Source organism: Onychomys torridus, chromosome 7 (genome assembly GCF_903995425.1).
Source record: "Onychomys torridus chromosome 7, mOncTor1.1, whole genome shotgun sequence".
Taxonomy (NCBI): Eukaryota; Metazoa; Chordata; class Mammalia; order Rodentia; family Cricetidae; genus Onychomys; species Onychomys torridus.
The window spans coordinates 42,225,740-42,251,303 of NC_050449.1; the positions used below are offsets into that span (position 1 = coordinate 42,225,740).

Below are 25,564 nucleotides of genomic sequence, written 5' to 3' on the forward strand. Positions count from 1 at the left end.
GTGCACACAGTATCTGATGAAAATACTACCCCTCATTTTGCTTGTTTCTGCAGACCTTCCAACGAGGAGCTACCTTCTTAACCACACATCTGTCCAAGCCTACCCACCTCTAGCCTGGCCCCATGAATCTGTGAACTCCACAGAGCAGACAGACCTCTACAGGCTCCTCCAATCACCTCCAGATTCCCTCTCCCAGACACACAGACACTCAACACACACTCTGCAAGAGGTCTAGTCCTCTACCTTAGACTAGACTTAGATCCTGCCCCCCAAAAGAGCCAAATCCACTAACCAGGCAGGAAGATCCCTTGGGACAGGGATAGGGCTGCATACCGTACAAACCATGGTTTGTTAAGTTAGTAGCTATCATGACTATCTAAAGGCTCACAGCATGACAGAACTCAGGACCTACCTGCCAACAACCAGGCCTGCTGGCTGAGAACAGAGCATGAAATACTAAGAAGCTTGTAGGTCCCTGTGACCAGCGATGGTTTACCAAAGACAAGAGGAAGACTTGACCCAAGCCCTAAAGACTAGAAACCCGAGGCCAACAGGTACAGCTACCCTGTGCCCTACAGGTTCTCAGATGCCACTATCTGCTACCAGCTGAGCTATTACATCTGGGCTGGGGGGTCTTCAATCAGCTGCTCTGAGTGCTGGATCTACAGAGGTCTATCTCTTGAAATGGACTGGTGTTGCAGCTTCTCTCTCTCTCTCTCTCTCTCTCTCTCTCTCTCTCTCTCTCTCTCTCTCTCTCTCTCTCTTACCTACCACTCACCTAGCAAGTCACAAACACTGAATATTCAGAATCCTTTCCTGAAGGAAGAACCAAAATCCATGTAAGTTTCAGGTCTCCTTTAGTAGTACAAAGACTGGTTTATGTATGTGTTATTACCATTGGTGGCAGTGGTAGGGGTGTGTGCGCGCGCATGGCGTGTACACCCAAGAACAGCTCTGTGAAGCAGGTTCTCTCCTACCTTTACATGGGTTCTAGGGGTTAAGCCCAGGTCACTAGGCTTGTGTAGCAGGCACTTTTACCCACTAAGCCACCTCATGTTAGTCACAGGATATCCACTGCTTCAAAAATACCGATCCAAGCTTTCTGTGCGCCAAGCATTTTACCAGATTGTGGGTATAAGAGAAGGACTGGCAAGTGTTGTCTGGAGGAGCCCATGCTCTGGTAGGTATACAGTGCATGCCTGTGTGAGCATGAGGTCTGGTGAAGGGATTCTGAGGAGCAGTGTCCAGTAAGGGTCTTGCAAAACCTCACGCTGTTCTTCTATTTACCAACTCCACTTAAAAACAGTGTACACGAGGACCCAGGAAAAACAGAAGCCAGGCCACAGTGAACCCTCTCTGGTCCTTTCAAGGTAAGGGACCAACCAATGTAAGCTTCCATGTGCTTCAAGCTTTCTCCAGTCATGTGCCCAAGAGTCCTCGCTAGGCCTCCAGGCTAGAGTGATCTAAGTTCCCCATTCTGACTGCTGCCCAACTTCTAGGCTAAGGAACACTGAGGGTGGTACCGAAGGAGACAAGACAGACCAAGAAACAGATGAGAGAAGACAGGCTGAGGAAGACGGTGACAGAGACAGATGAAGACATGGGACGGAAGACAGAAAACACACAACAGTGTCAACACAGACACAGTGACAAAGAGATGAAGTGAGAAGGGAGGAGACTGGGGGGAAGTGGAAGCAGAGGAGAGAAGAGCTGTGGAATAAACATAAACACCTGCCCTGCAGGGGGAGCGCTGAGGGGGCAGGACACGGTCTGCAGGTGCAGACCTGGACTCCACACCACATATATCCCCCCCCCCTTTAGCTCAGGGAACAGAGGCTAGAAGGAAAGACAGCTATGGGAGCCCACCCAGGAACACACTTCTGTCAGGGGTTGTGTCTAGGAAGCCCAAAGAAGGTGTCGAGACTGAGAATAACAAAACACCATTGCTTTCGGGTCCATCCCATAAAAACAGCCCTGCCCTGCAGTCCCATTCTACTCCTCAGACAAAATCAAGGGCTCCTAAAGGCGTCCACAACCTAGGCAGGGTGGAAGGAGCAAAGGAGAGAAGACTCCAGTGAACAGCAGACAGACAGATGTCTCATCCTCTCCTCCAGGGCACCCTTCATTCCTAATAGGAACGTCACCACCTAGCTGTGCAAAATCATGCTGCAGTGGGAAGGGGGTGTGCCACCCCATTTGGGGATGGAAAGATCACTGAGAGAGAGCGAGAGACAGAAAGAGGGAGAGAGGAAATGGATATTACATAATTCCCACTTTCTTGCTTCCACCCTTAAAGTCATGTTCTATCTGACAGGCTCCTCTCTGAGCGGGGAAAAATGACAAATCCAATCCAAAATTCAACAGCCTGTGCTCTGTTCGGAGAGCACACAGTGTACTGTACAGCCCATAAAACTCCAAACAGCCTCCAGACACTGCCGCAATCGTCCTCCATCAAAACACTTTGTCTTGCATACAAAAATAAGATACAGCGCTGAACGGAATACAAAATCAGCCCATTACAGTACAGAGAGACTGCTACTTAGCAACGAGGGGGCTCTAAAGCCTCAATGCTCTACAGGAAGCAAAATCTGTCGAGCCTGTTGGGCAAATGATAAACATTAGCAGTATTAAAAAACACAAAAGCCATGTAAATGGATAGACATAATGTAGAAACGAATTTATAGAATAAATTGGGATAGGGGGGCTTGTGGGGTGTGGGAAGAAGCTGGGTGGGATCCAGAGGGCTAGACAGAATGAGTTCCCCGATCCTGCTACAGTACCATAGGGCAGATATGTGTGTCCTGGGGGTGAGGGGGTATATGAACCCCCTCTTCACACAGGTTATAGGTGAAGGGCTAGAAGAGAAGTTGTGGGTAATATTGTTTAATACAATGACCCGCAAAGCATTTCCCCAACTTTCTCAGTTTAGTTAACCTGAGGTGAAGCCTTAAAGGCTTTGGGACCTCAGAGTATACACTCAGTGACAGCAAGATGGGCAGATGTGGGGGACTCATCCTCCTGGGATCTAGCATGGCACCCTGTATTGCATATGACACTTGCTATAAACAAAACTCCAGGTTAAAAAAAAAAAAAATCCCACCCACCCAAACATCAAAACCAAAAACAGCCCATGTGGGCTGGAAAAATCAGTGTATTCCGTCAGGTAAAGGGGAAAAACACTCTGGCTAGGAATCAGCGGCAGGGTTTCGGATCCCAGCCAAAACAGGAGCTAAAAAGCAAAACCATATTCTCCTGCTCTCAGCTGAGGCTCTTGAGGCAGAAATGGAGAAGGGGCGGGAGGTGGGGAGGGGGCTAGAGGGAAGGGGGAGCATGGAAGGGGGCAGGAAAGAAATGTATTTTTCATCAGCCAGTGTATAATTTATAAACAGCATTAAACAGTTTTTGTTTTCTTTCTCCTCTCTCCCGTGTAGGGGCTTGGACTGCAGTCAAGCCTGCATTAATTTCTGCTTTGGGTACAGTGTGTTCTTGGAGACGCATCTGCAAGCGATCATAAACTCTCTGGAATGCTGGCAGAACATCCAGACCTGCCGGCAGGCCAGTGACGACACCACTCTGGGAAAAAGTTCAGGAAGCTGGCCAAATTCAGAGGAGGGAGAGGAAGAGTGAAATGTGTGTTCAAGAGAGAGACTGGAGAAAGTGCCTTCTGAGCTCTTTCCTCTCTGCTACTCCAATGTAGGGACCTCTGAGCCACCACTGCCCCACTGCCAACAGGAATGCTCAGTGGGTGGACACCTCTCAAGACCTGGGGAGGGACTGTAAAGAGCCCCCCCAAGGAGAGGGTATTTTCAGGAGTCTCCAGTTTTACCCTGATAGCAGAAAGGAAAGTTGGTATCCCCTGGAGAGGAGACAGGAGAAAGAACTGGCTACAGACTCTCCTCTGCCTGGCCAACTCCAAGCTGCAGTCCTGAGAAGCCATCTTTGAACTCTAAGGCAGCCTTCCTGATGATCACTGTGGGGACCCCTCATTTAGCAGTCATAGGGACTTGTTAGCTGCCATGTTTCCCCTCCTCCTCTGTTTTTAAGAACCCTGAAGCCAAAAGCTAAGTGCTGGAAGAAAGGAAGGAGGGAGGGAGGGAAGGAGAGAGGGAGGAAGGAAGGGAACCAGGTCAACTCACTGATCTTTGCCAACTTGTATTTTTTCCCCCTGATCACAGGAGCCGAAGAAAACCAATCTTGCTTCTGGCCCCAACTTCTCTAGCACTTTCACCTGCTCTGTGGGTGACTCAGGTCTCAGATAGCATACCAGGGCTACCCCACGCTCTTTGCTGGAATTGCAAAACCCATCACCCCAAGCCTTCATTCCTCTGTTGTGGCTCTGAGTATAGAGACAAGTCTAGTTGCAGGGGTGGGCTCTCAACCAGCATGGAGGACATCACCTGAGCACCAGCAAGAGCAAGCAGGGAACGAATGTGTGGGGCATCCCCATCCTGACAGCTAACCCTAGTGTCAGAAGTTTGAAATTCCACACTGCAGCCATGTCCAATGTGGATTACCTGCCTTGACCATTGAGGGGGTCTCACATATCATATACTCCAGGCCAATAGGCAGCCAAAGTTCAACAGTCTCTTCTGAAGGGGAAACAATGTCACTCCCTTCTCAAGATGTTAGTGGTTTTCCAGGGCTTGGGAGTTACAAATCATTTTGTCCCTCAAGGCCTACTACAATCTTGTTTCATCCCTGTTCTAGGCCCTGCACACTTCTCCCTGTCCTCCACACACTGTACCTACATACTCCACTCCAAACAGTACTGTTCATCCTCACACTCAGGCCTCCTGCGACCCTCCAGAAGACTGTTCTTGCCTTCTATTCCAGGACCACATCTGAATCTCTCCTATACTTCTTCCTTGACAGTTGGTACTATTCATTCACCATAGCTTTATAACCAGCCTGATGTCTCCTACTAGACCAAGTTCCTGGAGGGGAAGGATGCTCTGGCATCCATCACTGTTAAATGCATACAACCCCACTTATAATTAGTGCATCTTAAGCATGCACTCATTCCGAAAGTGAATGATACCCCCGGAATAGGATCCAACCACAGACCCCTCCTAGTAAATAGCTGTGTCCAAAACAGAGCAAATAGCTGTAGTGTGCTTATAAGGCTGCAGTATGTCAAGCCAAGGTATGGCAAGGTCATACAAGCCTAATGGGAAGGCTTATTCTGGGCAAGTTCAGAATCTACTGAGCCACAGTCTGCTGTCTGTGGTCTGTCAAGCCCCACTTCCCAGCTGGAAATCACCTCTTTAGACAAAGCAAAGGCAAAGTGTTGGGGACCTATAAATGCTTCCAGGCCTGATTCCCATGGGAACAAGGCAATAAATGAAGCCTTAGAGTCATCTCTGGACATGGACGGTGGGCTGGGGGGATACTCTTCTGCTCCCTGCCACAACCCTATCCCATATTTGGCAGAAACTTGAGTGAAGGCATTGCTCTTCCCTCTGTGAGCCACACCCCTAGTCCTCAAGCCCTTCTGATCCCTAGAACCATCCCTAAAATGCAGAACTCGGCCAGATCACTCATTAGTTAATGAGTTAGGTTGTTGGTGGTTAATTTAAACTTATTGTTATCATCAGGTATATCTCATAAACACTTGGGTAGTTAACGCATTCAAATCGGAATAAAAACTTCAATTAAACTGAACATTCACTACCACCATTTAGGGTCTTAAAACACACACACACACACACACACACACACACACACACAGAACTAAAAAAGAGAAAGTAAGAGAGGGGAGGGGAGAAACAGCAGCCTCTCAGAAGGGCCTCCTACAGGGCAAACTTCTAATTAAACAAATTGTCAATTTCAACACAATGAAAACTGATTTAAGAGTGTAAATTTAGTATTCTAGTCACTGCAAATAAGAGCGTGCCTTGTCGATCTCCTACAGGCTGATTTCATCTGACAGGGAAGTGCAGAGGAGAGGAAGACACAGAAGGGGTAAGGCAAGCCAGCCTGGAGTGCCTTCCTTACAGAAATAACACCATGGAATCCACTGCATTCTCTCCTCCAGCATCCCAGAAACTCTTGTTTTCACCCCACCCCTTCCAGATTAGAAAAAAAAAAAAAAATCGAGTATGATGACAAACTTGGCTGAGCACTCACTGTACATACTGTACCCACAAGTCTGGCTCACAGCCAGGCCTGGCTTGGCGCCAGGGCTACAATAACAAACACAGGCTGTGCTAGCCAAGAGGGGGTGGGGCGGCCAGCACCAGCAAGCGAGGGAGGAAGGGAGAGGCTCGCAGCAGCTCGGTGGAGCAGAAGAGACAGCGGGGATAAGTAAGCCTGGCAAGGGCAGAGCCACGTTGAGGGAGCAACCAGGACCCCTGCTCAGGCTGGGCTTCCTTTCTCCACAGCATGTTCTTAAAAATACAAGAAAAAAACAAACCAGGTTCCCCAGGGCCCTGGGCAACTATTTACCTTCCCAATTCCAACCCTTTACCCTCTGAAAAAAATGGGTCTATACTATAGATCCCTAGGCTGGTCTCACTGTCAGTTCCTAGCACAGAGCCTTCCCACCAGAGAAGCAAGAAATAGATGCTGTCTATAGCGTGTTCCAGGCCAGCCATGGTATGTCTCTAAATGAATGAATGAATGGAAGTTGTCTGTTGTTTTTTAAGACAAGGTATCATGCAGCCCAGGCTGGCCTTGAATTCCTGAGCCCCTTCTACTTCCCAAATGAGATTATAGGTAATCACCAAGCTCAGCAAAAAACAAATATCCTCTATAGCAACAGTGTTCTTTGATCTGGAGGAGGGGTTGCGAGAAGCCCATCAGGAAGTGGTCTAGCCTCTCTGTCCTGTGGTGCTACTTGAATGTCAAGACACATCTGTACAGGAGTGAGGGGTCTGCGGGGCAATAGGACAAAAAGGCAAAGATTGGAAGTCTCAGACTCTGCAGGCATGAGTTGTGTGCTAAGGTGAACTAAAAGAAAATGGTGAATCACAACCAAGTCCTCCTTCACAAGGGCATTGGCAAATGGATTTCAGAGGGGCCAATCATAGAATATAGTCAGCCTTCAGTGGCCACCGATATACATCAGCACTGAAATGGAAAACTAAGAAAGCATTCCCTCCTCCTGAAGCTTGTGAAACATACAGATAAGACTACAGGATCCTGAGGTGATACCTCAGAGAGGACCCAAGTGGACTCCCCTCAGGAACCCACCGGCTTAGAGCAAAGTGATGCAAAGTCATTATCATGTCAGAACTGGGACACCAAATCCACCTAACTTTAAGAGCTCAGCAGCCCTCAGTGTATCTCAGCCACACCCACCAACACTGCAGACATGGTTTTTACAGCAGAGAGAGTAGCCAAGTCATGCCTGCTCCCACTGCCTGGAAGAGGGCCAGGAGGTCCAGTGTGTCCCCATTCCATCAAGCCCCTCAGCCATGAAAGGATTTCTGCTGCCTGCGAGACCAGCCAGAACCTTAGAGTCCTCCTGAGTGGCTTGTCAGATGCCCAGGCTATATTCATTCATTCAATAAGCATTTGCTGATGGCAGGCAGTGTGTTAGACATAACATAGGCCCGATCCTGTGCCCTAACACTGTACTGTCTGTTAAGGAGAAAGAAGGGAGATTATACTTACCAAGCACCAGCCCTATAGTGGGCACTGTGGGAAAGGGGCTGTGTGAGTCTTACAAGTTCCCTGAGCTCAAGTTAAACATTCCTGCTTTATGGACAAAGATGCGGAGGCTCAGAAAGGCCAAGTCACCCTATGGGGAGGTAAGTGACCAAGTTTCTTCCACTGCATCATCCTGCCTCTCTCAAGAGTGGGAGATAAGGCAAGCCTAGAAACAACAGTAATACAAGGAAGAAAGATGTGCTCAAAGTCAGTGTCAGATACAGAAACACACACAGGCACCAGAGGAAGTCACGATTACTTCCTACTACAAGTGGGGAATGGTTAAAGGCGTTCTTATTTTAAAAAGTGACTGCAAAAACCTGGGCAGGTAGAAGTGTTCTGTCGTGCAGACAGTATGGGATGAACAGAACAAAGCACCTGATAAGCAATGAGTGAGTGAGGTCACGTGGGCTATGAAGTTTCAGTGGGTACCACAAAGTTGCTGATGAGAGCTTACAGCATCATCCACACAGCAAGATGGAGGAAGAACAGTACACAGACAGCCCACCAGGCAGGAAGCATCTGGAGTGAAGTGACAAGGCATGCCCCAGACAGCTTCAGGATAGGGAACAGGGAAGGAGGTCTAGGTAGGAGCCATGACATCTGTGGATCACTGACAGGACAGGGACCTTGCTGTGGATATGTCTAGAATTCTGTCATCTCATTCCCAAAAGAGAAAAAAACAAACAAACAAACAAACATCACTTCTATGTGGGGGCAGCACCTGCACTGGCAGATATAGAGACGGGATGAATTTGGCCATAGTCACATAGTTAGTGTCTGTCAGGGGAAGGGATGGATCAAACTCCCAGACGACATATTGCTGAGGCAATATGGCCAAAGCAGAGGCGGACATTGGTAGTCACCCACATAAGAAAAACAAGACCAAAGAAGACAGGCACCTGCTCTTCTCCCCTAAAATATGAGTGCAAGGTTTAAAGGCAAAGCTATAGAGAGATAAGACTATAACCTGGCAGGGAAGTTACCGCTTTTACAGTAAAAGGCAAGCTATGCCCTCAGCCCAAAGGTTGCAGCATCAGATCTGCAGGACCCTTCCCTATACCCACGACAGCAGGAATGCAGGGTGTCAAGGGCTTCCCCACTTTCTATACATCTCTTGGGGCAGAACAACTTTGCCCAAACATGAGCAAAATTACTAGCAGCCACATACTCAACCCCACTAGAATTGGATAAAATTAACTTGCAAAAGACAGCACGCTATAACTAGCTTTGAGTTCCAACCTTTCTATATCTATTTAATTAAAGGCTCTTGTATAATGTGAGCCCAATAGTCAGATTCATTAGACAGCAAGAACCTAATTCCACAACTGTTTCTGCTAATGAAACCGCAGTCTACTTTGGAAGGTAGATCGCACAGGGCATGGGTACCAGTGATGGCTTGGGAACCTCAGGGGAGAGCATGAGGATGGGTTCCTTTGATGGGCACGCACTCAGGGTGGCTTTTCTGCTCTGTGAAACTGGAAGGAGGAGCCAAGGGACACGGTGGACCAAAGCCCTGGCTAGCAGTGATGACAATCAGACTGTGGCCAGCTCCGAGTTGAGAGGGAAAATGGGCAGAAGGTGGGCATCTGTACCAACATGGGGCCAATGAAGGAGGCCTTGCCTACCTGAATGAGCCAGTAAATGCATTCTCAGTCGCAAACTATCCAGGAACCGCTTTCCACAGAGCTCACACCCATACGTCTTCATCCCACTGTGCAGCTTCCTGTAGAGGAGAAGAGAAGACAGGTTGCCAATGCTCCAACTGGACAGAAGGCATCACCCCACCCCCTCACACACCTGCAGGCTTGCACAGCCATTCCCAGCAGCGGGAACAGAAGGAGATGGCAAGGGACAGATAACAGTCTCTTCCACCCTGATGCTGGGACAGTCTCCATGTGCCCCAAGTGTCCATGGACTGCTGTATGCATTCCTAATCTCGTTCCTCGAAGTACAGGGTACTTCTTATCACTTTAAACACTGGTACTCAGACTTAGAAATCAGATCTAAGTACAGAGGGCTCACCGTCAAACTAGCACCGATCATTAACTCACCCCCACCACACACACACACACACACACACACACACACACACACACACACGACACACACACTAAACTGTGCCTGACTGATGCAAGCTCCTGCCACCAGTGTCTTGTCTTTCTCCCCATCCCCAACATCCACGACAGGGACTTTCCAAAGCAGTGTAAGGAACAGGTTCTATGGACATGGCTGCTTCTCTCTCTCAGTATGCAGATGTCCTTTGAGTAGTTGTGACCTACCTCCCACCCCCAACCACAAGAAGAATTTGGAGATACTGGATACTTTCAATCTAGAACAAAGTTCTTTATCCTCTCAAGGTTCTTCCATGCATGCCATCTCATTCACCACCATTAAGATTCTAGGAAGTGGCACATTATTACCCTGGCAACAACTGGTCACAGATAATGCTACCTCTTAGCCTAGCTTCTTGCTGGGGTGTTTCTACCCAGACCCTTTGCAATAGGGCTGGTCAGCTGCAAGGAACCCAATGGACCAGCAAGTAGAGAGCTGAGCACTGGGGAGGGGTCTGAGCTGATCCCAAATGCTGACTTTCCTCCCTACTGCACTCCGATTCTCAAGCCCCAATGTCCACTGCTGGGTCCAGGATCCAGCTACACCTACCCAGTGTCTGTTTCTTCCTTGTCACTAAGGACCAGGGCAGAGAGTGGCAGCCAGAGACAGGATCTGGGGGCAGTGGGGCAGGTGGGTGGACTAGAGTTCTCTGAGAGCCTGGACCACTGCTGGTCCAGAATGATCATGTGCTAAAACCACAGTGGGCTTCAGAGCTGGTACTGCCCATGTTAGAGACAAATGGGAAGTATGTGCTCAGACTGCTACTGCCCACATCACAATGGCACCCAACCAGACACTGCTACCAACTTACAGATCCCAGAACTGTGCCTAAACCGTGCAATGCTCCTCAGGGGAGTCTCTGTAGCATGCCATACAATGGGCCACCGTAGCATGAAGATGGCACCCAACACCATGTGTGCAGCCTTCTGATAGGGATCACAGACAGTTCTCTTTGCAGAACTCTTTCTCAATCACATTGTTCTGTTTGCTGCCTTCCTCTTCCCCTTGCCAAAGACAAATGATTTCCCAAGCACAAACACATAAACACACACGGTCTCCCACAACACTGTAGGGCGCCCCACCCATCCCCCACATGTTATCTCACTCTTGGCTGTGGCTGATCTATCCAAATTGAGAAAGAGTACAGAACATTTTAACTGAACATTCTTTACTCTGATTATATTTCACAATGTCAGGGTACTGGGGCATGTCCTAATAGTGTTTGGGGCAAAGAATGTTTTTAAATAGGTACACAGGAATCACACACACACACACACACACACACACACACACACACACACACACACACACGGGGGTAGGGTGGGGAGCGAGCACAGTGGCACACACTTCTGTCCCTTGCCTGGGCATGATAATTGTTTGCCTTTATGCGCAAACTCTCTTCAAGGGTGGATTCCCAGGTACTTTCCTGAGAGTTGGCTATGAATTGTGTCCAGCTGATTTTCATCCTTTTAATTGTTTGTGATTTTTTTTTTTTTTAGCTTCCAAGGATGTCCATGCCTGGGAGCATGGAAGGCCAGACCCCATGTGGATTTGTTTTGCCAAAGGACTGTGGGATGGTCAGTCTTCAGATCTGGGGGGCACTCCCCACCAGCCTACATTCGATTCTCCCTCAAGGGCTCCAGATCAAATCTCTCACCCTGATGAACACTCTTAAGTAACACCATTGCCTTTTCCCTGGATATGAGTAGATCTGCTCAATAATCTTGCTGAAAGTGGCTTTTCTTCCAGTTGCCAACCAGACTGGTTCCATGTGAAAGGTGATGGATTCCAGCCTGCTTCCTGCTACGTGTACCAGAGCCCAGCACACAAACCCAAGACCCACACTCTCATCCTGACTCAGCCCTCGCTGGTTTAGAGACACTGAACAAATCATGTTGTCATAATCACTTGAAGTTTATTTTATTATTGAGACAAGGTCTCACTATGTAGCCCTGACAGATCTTGTAACTTGAACTCTCAAAGATCTGCCTGCCTTTGCCTCTCAAGTGCTGGGATCAAAGGTGTGCACCACCATGCCCAGCTATGACATTCTTCCTCATTTGTAAAATTATACAGCTTATTAACTAAAATTTTAAGTAGTGATAAGCTTTATTATTCAAAAGTCTTTACCCATATCCTTTTGACCTACCCTCCAAAGAGTTCCTGTAAGGGGCATTATTATTATTTTCCTAGGCCATGATCTGCTTGTCATTCTGTATTGTGATGTACTGTGACATCCAAACCATCATACTATGATATAGCAAACAAAACTCTCTCTAGACTCAGCCCAGCAATCTGTTCATTTTAAACCTTTCAATCCAGAGGACCTGTATTTTCTCTTTCTTTCACTGAAAGAGACTTCTAGAAGTCACTAGGAGCCTTTCCTCAGAACTATTTAAGTCATCATGAGTTCTCTAGTCTTTGGGGTACTGGTGCTGTGTCTTACCCAATTCTCAGGGGAAGCACACTGCCCTGAAACTGACCTACTAACTCAGTGCCCCACACAGGTTCCCAGAGACGAGCATGGCATCCATGTGAGTCCACATGTAGCAAGGGCAAAGATCATGCTTCCTTGGCAGGGAGAGGAAGGCCAAGCACACAAAGTTCAAAACAGAAAGAAGGACAACCTCACAGGCCTGCCTGGGACTTCGAGGGAGCCCTATACAAGGAGTTTGTTCATTTTTAAAAAATCTTAAAAATGATTGTTTACAGAGCAAGGAAGAAGGTCTGAAGCAGGGGATTCTCTCACTTCCAAGAAAAGGCAAGTGCAAGAAATGAGTGCCTCGTACAGACCTGGCAACCAGCAGGTTCTGGTCCAGTCTTCAGGAGGCCCCTATGGCAACATAATCCCAGCTAAAGCAGAATGACAACTCTGAAGGAGTCACGTCAGTCACCACTCTGCAGAGATTTAGACCAAAATGCCAATCACAGGCCCTTCTCCTCTCTACATTCAACACACCTCCCTGGTCTGGTCCTGTCTTTTCATGAGGCCTAAGTTCTCACTTTTCTTTGTACAGCCTCTGATGAAGATGGAGTTCCCACACACCATTCTCCAAGAGGAAGCCACCATTTTGAAAGTCACCTGGTCCTGGAGTGGTGCAATCCACTCTACACTCTTCTCAGTAGAAGAGAGGCTTCAGGTCCCTACTTATGCTTAAAGAGTGGCCCCATGTCCTTCTCCACTCTTTACGGTGGTCCATCTCAGATAAATGCCTGACCTAACAGTTAACTTCACTGTGCAGTAAACAGATGTTCGCTATGTCTCAGAAGATAAAAGGTTAATTCCTGACTATTTTACTATATTCTCAAGGAAGCCAAACTATTATGAGAAATTAGATCTAGGCAAATCTGAACTTTTTAGCAACACAAGAGGATGACTCTTTTTTTTTTTTTTCCATCAGTTCTCACCCATGCAATTTTCACTAACAAAACTACCATGGCCAGGTTGTCCCTGGGATGCGCCTGTGCTCACTGAAGGTGAACTTCATAAAGACTCTGGTTTGGACTGAGAGCCGTTCAGTGACAGATGCTATTTCTATCTCTCCTTTGTTTCCTAAGGCCCATTCTAAGTGACTGTTCAAGACTAAAGAAACCTCTCTAGGTAAAGGAAGTACAGGGCACTCCTCTGTTTGTCCTAGAAATACTCTGAGTGCAACAGCCACCTTGGCAGCCTCCATTCCAGAACAAGACTTTATCTTGTGGCTCTTGGAGTCCACACAATGAAGGCTAATGGCAATTTCCTGGAATGATAAATGTTGAGCTTCGGAACAACCTCACACCTCCAGGATAGGCCTTCATCAACCCAGCTCAAAAGGGACTGTGCAAGACCATGAATGACACCAAGGAACGACTTCTCCTGTCTTCCCTACCTCCATCCCTACACATAGGTGGCCCTAACCTTAAGGGAGATCTGCATGCATGCCCTCTATAGAAGCAGTCCACCTTCATCCACTCAGCCAAGGACCAAGGAGTCAGAATGAGGAGAAGGGCTCACAGCATCACTTAGAGAAAAGACTAGATGCTCTGACTTCTGGAGTGGAGGGTTGAGGGGGTCCGAGGCCCAGCACTGCCCATACCTCCTGTCTCCTCCTGTTCCATACAGGGACAAATGGCAAAGATGGAATCTACTCAGAAGCAAGAAAGGTTGAGAGAAAAGTTCTCGGTTCCAACAGCCCCATGGCTGTATTCCCTGACTTTGCTAACAGGAAGATGAAATAACCTGACCTGTGAGTTTTGGGGGAGAGACTAACACAGGGAACTAGGACCTATTAACTGGGAAAACCCAGTGGGAGAGAACGGACCTTAGATAAAGTTTTACCCATTCTCAGTTAACTGATGTATCCCCTGAGCTGACATTCAGACTGGGCCAATGAGGTCCTGAAGGTCTTTCCAATTCACCTAGTGCCTGATCAGAGGCTGATCCACATATGGCAGCTCCCCGACGCTGGCGATTTTACTTTTTTCTTGTTTGTTTTGGTAGTACTTGGAACTAAAAACCTCAAGCATGCTCACCAGGCACTGCATCCCTCCTTAGTTTCTTTCTTTGTGACACAGGCTCTCTCTAGGTCACCAGTTTGCCTTGAACTCCCTCTGCAACCCAAGTAAGCTTTGAACTTATTATAATCCTCCTAGGGCCTCAGTCTCCAGAGCAGGTGGGATTACAGGCCCACACCCCAACCTCAGCTAGGGCTTTTGCCTTCTAATCTCATGACCATGTTCTAGTTTCATTTTTGTTATATGATAAAATACTCTGACAAAAAGCATATTAGGAGAGAAAGTAGTTTATTTCAGCTTAAAATTCCAGGTTATAATCCATCATAGGGGAGAAGTTACCAAGGCAGGCGCTAGAATCAACTGGTCACATCTACAGTCAAGAGCAGAGTGGGGAGAAATGAACAAGCATGCTTGCTTACTTGCCTATGCTCAGCTCTATTTTTTCTACTCTTAAACAGTTCAGGCTCTCCTGCCTAGCAAATGGTGCCACTCCCTCAGAAGGGCCTTCTCACATAAATTAAGACAGCCAGGCACAAACATGCACACCGGCCAACCCAGTGCAGATGATCCCTCACTGAGACTCCTTTGTCAGGTGATTTTAGGTTATGTCAAGTTGACATTTAAAGCTATGCCTCACTCCCACGGATTTGACCTACTCGGTGCTTCTAACACCTTCAGAAGGAGACAGGAGCTTCTGTGAATAAAATCCAGACCAAGGTCTAAATGCATTCTCCAAGGCTTGCAGCCCATTTAAGCAATAAGTCTCTCGAAGGTCCTCTACTTACTCGGGAAATGAGCCCCATGCAAACCTCTGGGCCTCTCTGGAAGCAGACTATGTCAACAGACACTGACATCCAGTCCATCTCTCCCTGTGGGGGCAATATGGGCTAGATCATAGCCTCTAGACTCAAAAGAGATAGGTTTCCAGCTCAGTTATAAAACCATCTAGCTTGGTTCTCATCTTTCTAAACAGACACTAAACAGTGAATGAAGAGTTCAATATTGGGCTATCTCACCTTCCTTAAGACTGCTGTGGATTTAAAAAAAGAAAAGGTCCTACCTCTGAGGCCCACAGACCCTTATTTCAAATGACATGGCAAAGGTCAACCAGTCAATGGTAGTCTAAGACATTGCTGACACAACACTGAGACCACTGGAGATTTCTTCCCTAAAGCCAGCTTCCAGGGAAATGGAGGCTATTTAGACTGCCCAGATTCCTGCATTGTCTGAGGTCTGGTGCCTCTTTTTCCTTGGTTTATTTTGTTTCTGATGCAAGGTCTACCTATATAACCCTGACTCACCTTGAACTCCTTCTGTAGCCCAGGCTGGCCTCATGCCCATGATCCCCCTGCCTCAGTCTCTCCAATGCTGGGATTACAGCATGGACCAAAATACTCAACCTTCTCTGTGGCTCTTACTGGGAAAGGAAACCATTGAACAATGAACACTACCACAGGCCTCCACCCTAAACCAAAGCAAGCTCTTCAAACAGCCCAAGAACACCTGATGGAAGTTCCCTACCATCTAAGGGTGACATTAGATCATCTCAGAGAATGTCTCTTAATGCCACCAACAGTGTCGCATTCCAGGCTGGGCAGGAATATGTCATTATCAGTCATCCCCAGTGTCACTGTGCTATACACATCGTTCAAGTCTGAGCTGTCTGTAAATTCCTCAGAAGTCCAAGCTCTTTAAGGACAGGAACCACACCTCACACCTCCATCTCTGCCTTCAACATCCTCAGCGCAGACTCAAGAAGGCAGAGACATGGAAGAGAAGATATTTCCAGTGAGGTGATCTCTAGCTGCTTGAAGACAGAGGGACACACCTGGCCATGGCCATGTAGCCCCATGCTTAAGCCCCAGGGAGAGAAAGGAGAGTTCCAATCTCAGTTAGGAACAGGTCACTTTCATTTTCTCAAGACAGAAGGGAAATTGTCCTTTTACCTACTTCTTTTTAAAAATGTGGAGATTACACACTCATTTGACAAGTTTCAAATGTGTAACTGGTATTACTACAAATTATCCTTCTAGCAATATAGTTCGTGGCTCCCTGACTAGTCAATATTAATAAACATTACCCAATGCTTTTACAACACAATTTATTTTTTAATACAGCTCTTTATGTATGCCATAAAGTAAATATACTAATAAAAGCCAAGGATTTCAAAGAAGCGATTTAAAAAACAAGTGAGAACTAACAATGTTAGTTAACACCTTCACTGCTGCAGGTTTGGGTGGGATCTAGGGATGCAGAGACCACAGAAGATGAGAAACAGGCAGCCATTTTGGTTGGAGTCTTTGTAAGGGAAGTAGAAGGAATACCAAGCCATGCTTTCTCAAGAATCATCCAGATAGGAGGTACGTGTTGACCAGTCATGTGTGTCCACCCGGCTGGGTGCAGCAGATGTGGTTTTCAGTCCAGATCTGCTCGCAATCAGCAGACAACCTTGGCCCAACATCTTGTCTCTCTAGCCTTTGCCTTCATGTCTTTGCAGCCAGGCAAGGCTAGATCAAGACGATCTCTTAGGTTCCTGCTAGTCAGCTTCTGTCTACACTGGCTGTCTCTATCCTTTGTTAAGGATCCACACCACACTCATCCTCTTAGTCTTTATTACTGAGCCCAGAACATCCAGGGAATTCCACATAATGCATAACACCTTTCATTAAATAATAGAAACAAACCAAAAAAAGGGAGTTTGCAGAGAAAATGTAGGAGATGGAGGAACCCACCATCCCTCTATACACATCCACATATGTCAGTACAAGGATAACTGTACCTGTTGACCAAGAAAAGAAAAAGCTCCATTATGGGATCTCAGAAAGAAAGCCATACATCATGGGCCTGGAATCAAGGCCAATCTGGCCAACAAATGAGTGGACAGGATAGTCCTATGTTTCAAAAAGCACCAGAGGGCTGGAGAGGTGGCTCTGGAAGTAAAGTGCTTGCTACACAAGCATGAGGACCCCCAAGTTCAGATCTCCAGCTCCTCCATGAAAGAGGGGCGTGGCCTTGTATAGCTGTGACCCTAGTTTGGGGAAGGCAGACAAGATGGGCCCATCCCTAAAAATCACTGGTCAGCCAGTCTAAGCAGTTGATGAGTCCTGGATTCAGTGAGCTCCTGTTTTAAATGATAATGTCGGAATTGAGAGTGGAAGACCCTACTGTCAGACTCTGGTCTCCACACACATGCACATACATGTTTATGCACACCTGAATGCATCACACACATATACACTACACACACACACACACACACACACACACACACACACACACACACAAAATAAGAAAAACAAGAGCATTCTCTGTATTCTCACCACACCAAGTATACTACTTCCACATAAGATGGCTTCTGAGGAGCCAAGGGTGCTGGTTCACTGAATTCTAGCACCTGGCAGGAGGAAGCAAGATTCCAGTGAGTATGCAGCTGACCTGTGCAGGAAGTGAGGGAAGACCCTGTCTCCAAAGAGAAAATCAAAAGTAAAGGCACACCCACACCTTTAATCCCAGCATTTGGAAGGTAGAAGCAGGTGGGTCTCTGTGAGTTCAAGAACAGCCTAGTCTACATAGGGAGTTCCAGTCAGTCAGGACTCAAGAAAAGAAAGGAAACTGAAGGAAGAGAAGGGGAGTCTGGGAGGAAGGGCAACACAGGAAATGACAAAGGACCATGCTGAGAGATCTCCCTGAGGAGGGATTCTCAGATGGACCCTCAGGGCCTCTGAGCATTGGGTGGCCTGGGCTCCTGGCTGTTACATAACCTACCCCTTGTTTTAAAAATATCAGTTCTCTGAAGTCATTTATTTCCAATATCTCTATCAACAAATTTCACCAAGAACAAAAGTTTTTCATTTGGGCTCTGGGCTGTGGGCTGATGGTATCGCGCGCAATCACATACAGTTTCTTTCAACAAGGTCTTAGCATGCTTATCTGTGAACTTGCTGGTAGCCAAATATGACTGAAATGTTCTATTTATGCTCACTGGATTAAGGAGATGTTGCAAGACTGCACAAAAACCCGGCAGATGTAAGCAAGGTATTACAGCCAAGGCAGTTAAGATCTGAAGGCAGGAATCAATACACACGTTTGTAGTTTTTCTTTTAACAAAGAAGGAAAGTTGTGTGTGTGTGTGTGTGTGTGTGTGTGTGTGTGTGTTGTGTGTGCGCGTGCGCGCGTGCGCATGCGTGCGTGCATGTGTTTTAAAGAGAACAAGAGAAAAGAAAAATAGTAAAAAGCTTCAAGATTTATAGCTTTCCTGAGCTTTTTCCAAACCCAAAACAGGGTACCATGATGCACACTAGATGATGTCAGCCCAGGGGAAACAGAAATAAATCCAAAGCGTTCTCTCCAGATCCTCACAGGCCCTATAAGGGAATCAGACTATGGTTATGGATGAGCAGAGGTTGATTTTTTTTTTTAAAATCTTTCTCTCTGTCTCCCATACAAGGTTTTTCTCCAGCACAAATAGCCAGTTTCTAAGAAAACAGCTTTCAAAAAATCTACATTTTCATGATCTCCCCGTGTTGCCTGGGTATGGGAGACATCTTTGCCCCTTGGTTATAAGGAATTATTTCTTAGGACTCCACTTCAGCCAGGGAGTCAGAGAGCTGTCTTTAAATCCTAGGGACCTGCCCAGAAACTTGAAGCATTGTGGAGAAGAACAGAGATCTCTCAAAGCCCCCACAAGCCCGTGCCTTTGGAATTAAAGCACTCTGAAAATCCTTTTAACGTATACTACCTCGTTCTTCTTGCTTTACTACACTGAAAATTAAATTACTTTTCTATGAGGATTCTGAGCTTGAGTGCCGGGGCTCTCCACATCAGTTATGAACACCAGAGATGAGCTGGGCAGATTATCTGTATGGACTACAAACCACAGTGGGAAAAATATTGTCATTTTAATGAAGGGGCGGCATAGAGTTTTACTTTTTTTTTTTTTTTCCAGTTTTTGAGACAGGGTTTTTTCAGTTTTGAAAGATTTTTGCTTAAAAACAAACAAACAAAAAAGAAATACAGGGCCTGGTGATTCACCCCACCCTTTCTTCTAAAAGAATGAGAGAAATAAAAAACAAAAATCCTTTAACCCTAACACCTAGGAGACAGAGGAGGCAGAGGCAGGCTGATCTCTTGAATTTGAGGCCAGCCTGATCTATATAGAGAGTTGCAGGTGAGCCAGGGCTGCATAGTGTAACCCAATCTTAACAGAGAGAGAAAGAGAGAGAGAGAAAGAGAGAGAGAGAGAGAGAGAGAGAGAGAGAGAGAGAGAGAGAGAGAGAGAGAGAGAAGTCACCTCAGGTTGTACAATCCCAAAGGTAGAGTACACCCCATTTCACATTGAAGGAGCTTCCTGAAAACCACCAGCCAGAAAAGACACACTGGGAACCTGCCTAGACTTCCCGCCTGAGCTAGACAGAAGAATAAAGAAGCCTCAAGGCAAAGAAGCAGAGCAGGGACTCCCACACTCCACTTGCAGGCTTCATCTCACAGAAGCATCAGAAGCCCACACAGGGAAGACCTATTGACTCATTCCCTAGCGATGTCCACTCTGTACCTGGTATGCACCTGTGTGCCAGCTCCTCGGTAAGCCTGACTGCACTTGAAGCACAGCCGGCCGGGGTAGCTTCTGGTGCCAACAATATTCATTACTGCCCTTTCTTAGTCTCCTTCCCACCTAAGGCACACTACCTGCAGGTACACAATGGGCTTTTACTATACTTTATCTCACCTAGACTGGAAGCTCCGTCAAGGCACTGTCAGAATCTGGCAGGGTGCCTGGGACACAGCCAGTGGGTATTTCTAAATAGAACTTTATTGAGATATTATCCACATACCCTACAATTTACCCTTTTTAAGTGTGCTATTGAGAGGGCTTGTTTTTCGTACATTCACAGAATTATGCACCCATCACCACTATCTAATCCTAGAATCTTTTCCCTACACTAACAGCGCCTGCCCCATTCCTTTTCCGCTCAAGCCCAGACTCTAGTAACCCCTAGTCTACCTTCCTCGGTGGAGTCACTTAATTTGAACATTTCATGGATGTGGAAATCATACAACATGGTACCTCTTTAGATCTCACGTCTCTCACGGAACACACGCCTTCAAGTTTCATCCACAGTGTACCTGTGTCAGCCACCCTGTTCGTCTCTACTGAGGAATAATCCGCTGTCTTACAGCTGGTTATTCCGCCGTGTGCACCCATTCATCATCTGTAGGACGCGCAGCTGTTTCAACCTGGTGACTGTCACAAACACTGTTGCTATGAGCATCAGTGCCCAAGTCTGAACTGTGATCACGTGGTTTCACTTCTGTTTGGTATGTACCTGGGGACAGAATGGTGGGGGTCCTAGGGCATTATCCATGCTTATCATGTTGAGGAACCATCACACTGTCTTCCAAAGAAGCTGCACCATTCTACATTTCCACCAGCTTCCAGTTGAACACTACAGTTTTAGACTAAATGAACAAAGAGTCCTTCTGCTGTGAAGGTGGCAGGGAAGAAAACCGAGTCCCATGCACCCAGGGCACACTAGTTCTTCACTGCACAGGGGACAGGCCAGACAGCAGCTCGACGGGAACCCCTAAGAGTCACTTTTATTTATGTTGAAGGCTTTTGAGATTTTTATTTTACGTGTGTGAGAGTTTTCCTACATGTATATATGTGCATCATATGTTTGTCTGCCTGGGACCCACAGGGGTCAGAAAAGAGTAGATCAATTTCCTGAAGCTGGAGTTACAGGTGGTTAGGAACTACCATGTGGGTGCTGGGAACTGAACCTGGGTCCTCTGCAAGATCAACAAGTACTCTTTAACTACTGAACCATCTCCCCAGGCCCTGAAAGAGTCCTTTTGAAAAGCATCAAATAGAAAAACACATGAAGAAAGCGAAACAACACACCACACCACACCACCACCAACACACCACACCAGATGGCTCAAACCAAGGACTGCTTTCACATACATTATTTCAAACCCTTCCTCACTTTCCAAGTCCAGTCGCAATAATCTAATGATGCCACTCCTTAAACAGATTGAGCTGAAAAATAGGAAAGAGATCCTGCCTCAAACACAACCAACTTTGATTTGGTCAACAGTAGTTCGTGTGATTTCACAGCCCGGCTGTCTCAGCTGGGAGGTCTGAACATAGGCTTAAGGCTTTAAAATGAAAGCACATGGGGCTGGGCGGAGGTGAGGTGGGGTGTAATTTAGCAGCAGGACATTTGCTTAGCATGTGCAGGGTCCTGCACCCAATCCCTGAATCATGGCCTACACACATGCACAGACATCTCAAAAATGTACAACTGAAACAAACAAACAAAAACCCACATCCCTGGCAAATTCTAAGAGAGGGGCCCACAGAGTCAGCAGCTGGGCAAGTCACAAGTAAAGCTTGCCCTCTCTGCCTGAGCTTGCGTGGAGGAGCAGTCTTGAAGCAGGCATCTCCGAGAAACTCTGCGCACAGGTCCTAAACTTCTGGTCTCCGTTTTCTCTCTTTGTAGAAGAAGGCTGCAGGTTCCCCTTCTGCACAGACTCCTTCCAAAGAACAAACAAACAAAGGCGGGGGTCCAAGCAGGGCCCTTTGTAAGTTGCAGGTAATTAAAACAGCCTGTAAATGCCCCAACAGAAAGCACTTCAAAGAGCCAGTAATTCCAGCAATGGCCAGTCAAGACTGTGTGGTGTAAAAATTATGAGTTTTCCCAACGGGGAACTTTGTGTGAAAAGGACAGGAGTTGGTGGCAAAGGCGAGGGAGGGGGGGTGTTGAGCCACACAGAGGGGGGTTTACAATTGGTGTCCATGCTCCGGGTGCACAAGACTATGTATGTGTGCGATACACACAGGAGCCAGAGAACGGAGGCAATGTGTGTGTGTGTATGTGTGTGTGTGTGTGTGTGTGTGTGTGAGAGAGAGAGAGAGAGAGAGTGGGGTGGGAGGGAGGGAGGGAGGGAGGGGTGGAGCACATTTATCAATGCTGAGACGGTCCAAGCACGTGGGCAGAGATAAAAGGAAAAATAAAATAAAGGCGACAAATACGTATCCTCTTCCCGCTGGGCCTTGTTTTCATGAGGAAAGTACCAGGCAGCTCACATGCTCCTCTGCCTCCTGACTTTCCAGGCAGCTCACAGGCCATGCATAATATCCACTGCTAGGGCCCAAGGAGCAGCTGTGGCCCAATCTAGGCTGCAGCTCCCTGAATCTGCCTTCAATGCTCTCATTCTCAGCCTGGTGCTCACCAGCCCACAAGTTACTGCAGGTTGTTATCTTGAAACAGGGGAGGAAGAAAGGAGATAGATTCTTAACCTCGACTCTGACAGCATTCAGTAAGTCCCCTGTCCTGCCTACTGCCTGTCTTGGTATTCTGAGTTGAGATGGTGTGATACTGGGGCTCTGCTTTTTATAACATCTGACAGATCTGAGGATGTGCCTCAATAGCAGGACAAGGCCCTAGGTTCAAATCGTAGCATTACAAATAATAATAATAATAATAATAATAATAATAATAGTAATAGTAATAGTAATAATAAATACAATGAAGAAAACCCAGTGACATATGTCAGTAGTCACCTGTATGTCAACAGTATATCATACATTAACAAAATACAGAGTCATTGGGCAAGGTGGAGCATGATGCTAATGCTAACACTCTGGAGGTAAAGGTAGGTAGCTCTCTATGAGTTCAAAGCCAGCCTGGTTTGATTACTAAGTTCCAAGCCAGCCAGGACTATACAGTGAGACCCTGTCTCAACAAAGTCCTCTCGTGGTAGTATAATTCTCAAAACCCATTTCCCCGCAGGAGTGACCTGATGCCTTCAAAGGGCCACCTGGGCCAGTATCACCTTCCCTGGAGGCTCCGTTCCTAAAGCACATACCCTGCCTAAAGGCTCTGGGAAACTTCCACTTGCTTGCTTCTCTGTCTCTCCTTCTAGATGGGCAACCCCAGGAAACAGTTTTGCCTTGTTTATCTGAACTCTCAAGTCCAACAAAGAGAACAGGAACTACAGCTACTGAAAAGATGCATTGCAGAGTGGATGGAAGAGTATTTGGTTGGTCACATGGTGGATAATAAATTAATCTGAACCTGATTGGGGTATGATGCCCGCCAGCTCCTTACCGATATCAGTCAGCCAATCCAATATTCACCCAGTCCACAGGAACCGCCAGCTTGAAGAGGACATTTGGGGGAAAGGCTAATGCTCACCAACCTAGCAAAGAACTGAACCCCAGCTGGTGGCTTCATTTCCCCATAAACAAAATCCCTGCCTGCCTCCCTCTGAGCCCCACTCACTAACTCGTCACTGACATTGCTGGCTTTAAGCCCACCCATAAAAATGTCCTTTACTATTTTATTTAATGAGCTTTCATTTTTCTTTCTCACTTTTTGTAAATGAGAAAGGAAAGCCTACCTCCTAATGGGGATAGGGAGAGGAAGCATCTCTTAAATGGACCATAACTTCAGAAACGCTTTCTCCACCATCCCCCATATCTGCCCCTCCTCGTGCCTCTGTGTCCTCCCCACCATCACCACCCCTGAATCTTCTCTTTTCTCTCCATTCAAAACAAGATGCATGGATTTGGGACATTTGATTACTTTTAAGTATATATTTTTCCCTCAAATAGACTGAATACAATGGTTAGGAAATGTGACAGAAAACTATTCTGAGCCATTTATTGCCTTAATACCCACCTTTGTCCAACAGGCAGTTTTGACAACAGCGATAAATTCCAAATTTATGTCAACAGAGCATATGTTGAACACCTCATTTCTGAGCTAAAGCGGCATGCTGCCCTATAAATCACCGTTCTGTTTGAAATGAAAGTAGATTACAGGCCTGTGTTATTGAGCAGTTAGAGCTATAGTCATATAAATCAGAACTTTTAACTCTAGGCAATCCGTTGTGCAATTAACTAAAGGGTACTTTGTCATTTCAAGGCTTGTGCACAGGCTTGGCAGGGCACAGAGCTATCGGGAAGGGGGTGGGAAGGAAAAAGTTTGCAGGCAACAAGAGGGCCATGGACTGTAACCTCCACCCTGTCCTGCCATTTTCACCCCCAGCCACTGCCACCCTAAGAGCCTGCCGAGGCTGGACACTGGCAAAGACAAGCTCGTGATCGGCATCTATTGCTAAGAAAACACCACTCTGCATGTTTGTCTCCAGGGCACCTCTAGAAGCCCCAGCACCTTTACACTCCCTCATGGAGCATTTCCTGGACACAAGCCAGGAACACAACACTGTCTTGGGTGCTAAGATGATGCAGGGAGGCTGATGGCACAGCTCAGTCAGAGAGAATTCGCCTAGCCTGTGCAAAGGCCTGAGCTGTCCCACCCAGAAGATCATAAAGAGGCTAGAAACATGTAAGAGGTGATTTAAAAAAAAAAAAAAAGAGGGCAAATGATAATATTTGGACAATACCAGTAGTGGAGAAGCAAGAGAAGCTTGTACAACACACAGCTAAGCACTTACAATGGCCCTATTCTGTACGGTTTTTGTGGGGTTTTTTTTCCCCCATTCTGTCCTTGGAACAATCCTATGAGGCACAGATGATTTTTATTTCTGTTTTGATGAGAAGAAAACAGAAACACTGGACGAAAACAACTGGCCTACAGTGGTGCAGATAAATCGTCAGGTGAGAGAGCCTGGGATGATTAGGACAGCCAAATGAGCTTACGAAGCCAGACTGTGGTGCTAGCCACACGTTCAAATCCCGGGTCCACAATGGATTGGATTCTCAGTTTGCTCACCTGTCAAAAGGAACAGTAATGACAGCATTACTTCACTAGACTGTTGAAGAAGACCTGCTAGGACAAGTTCAGTGATGAGAACTCATGGAGAGCAAGTGGGCTGAAGAACAGAGAGAGCCCTGTGTTCCCTGGCCAGTCTATAATGTAGTTCCAAGACACAGACCTGGAAGAAAAGATGGAGAACAGGGGGAAACGACAGAAGAAATCCAAAAAGGAGGAAGTGGTGATGTGCTGATCTGTCCAAAATTATCCAAATATGTCCCAATTGTTATGGGGGTACAAAAGAGGAACAGAGAAACTGTGGGTGCTATAGCTAAAGATGGTGTGAAGACAGGGCAAAGCTCAGCTTGTTTTTCAGGGGTTTTTACATGGCAGTGTCCAAAATGGAAAAGCCTTGCTAAGACCAGTGTTAGGACGAGAAAGCCAAGTTGGACAAGCCTTCCGGAGATTGGCCTGACTCATCCCAACTGGTCTCATGGAAAAGTAGAACAAAAGGTGGTAAGCTGAGCTAGATTAGGCAGAATCCTGGCAATGAGGATAGGGACTTTGTTCTCCCTGCTACAGCC

The 25,564-nt window shown here is 46.8% G+C and overlaps 1 protein-coding gene across 1 annotated transcript in view; it reads right to left on the reverse strand.

The window, feature by feature from the left end:
• The window catches only part of LOC118587582 (zinc finger and BTB domain-containing protein 16-like), a 129,700-nt gene that overhangs the window by 30,142 nt on the left and 73,994 nt on the right, over nucleotides 1–25,564 (reverse strand). Inside the window, exon 3 of the mRNA XM_036193608.1 lies at nucleotides 9,279–9,376. Within this exon, the coding sequence (XP_036049501.1) occupies nucleotides 9,279–9,376 (98 nt within the window). The remainder of the gene's footprint in view (nucleotides 1–9,278; nucleotides 9,377–25,564) is intronic.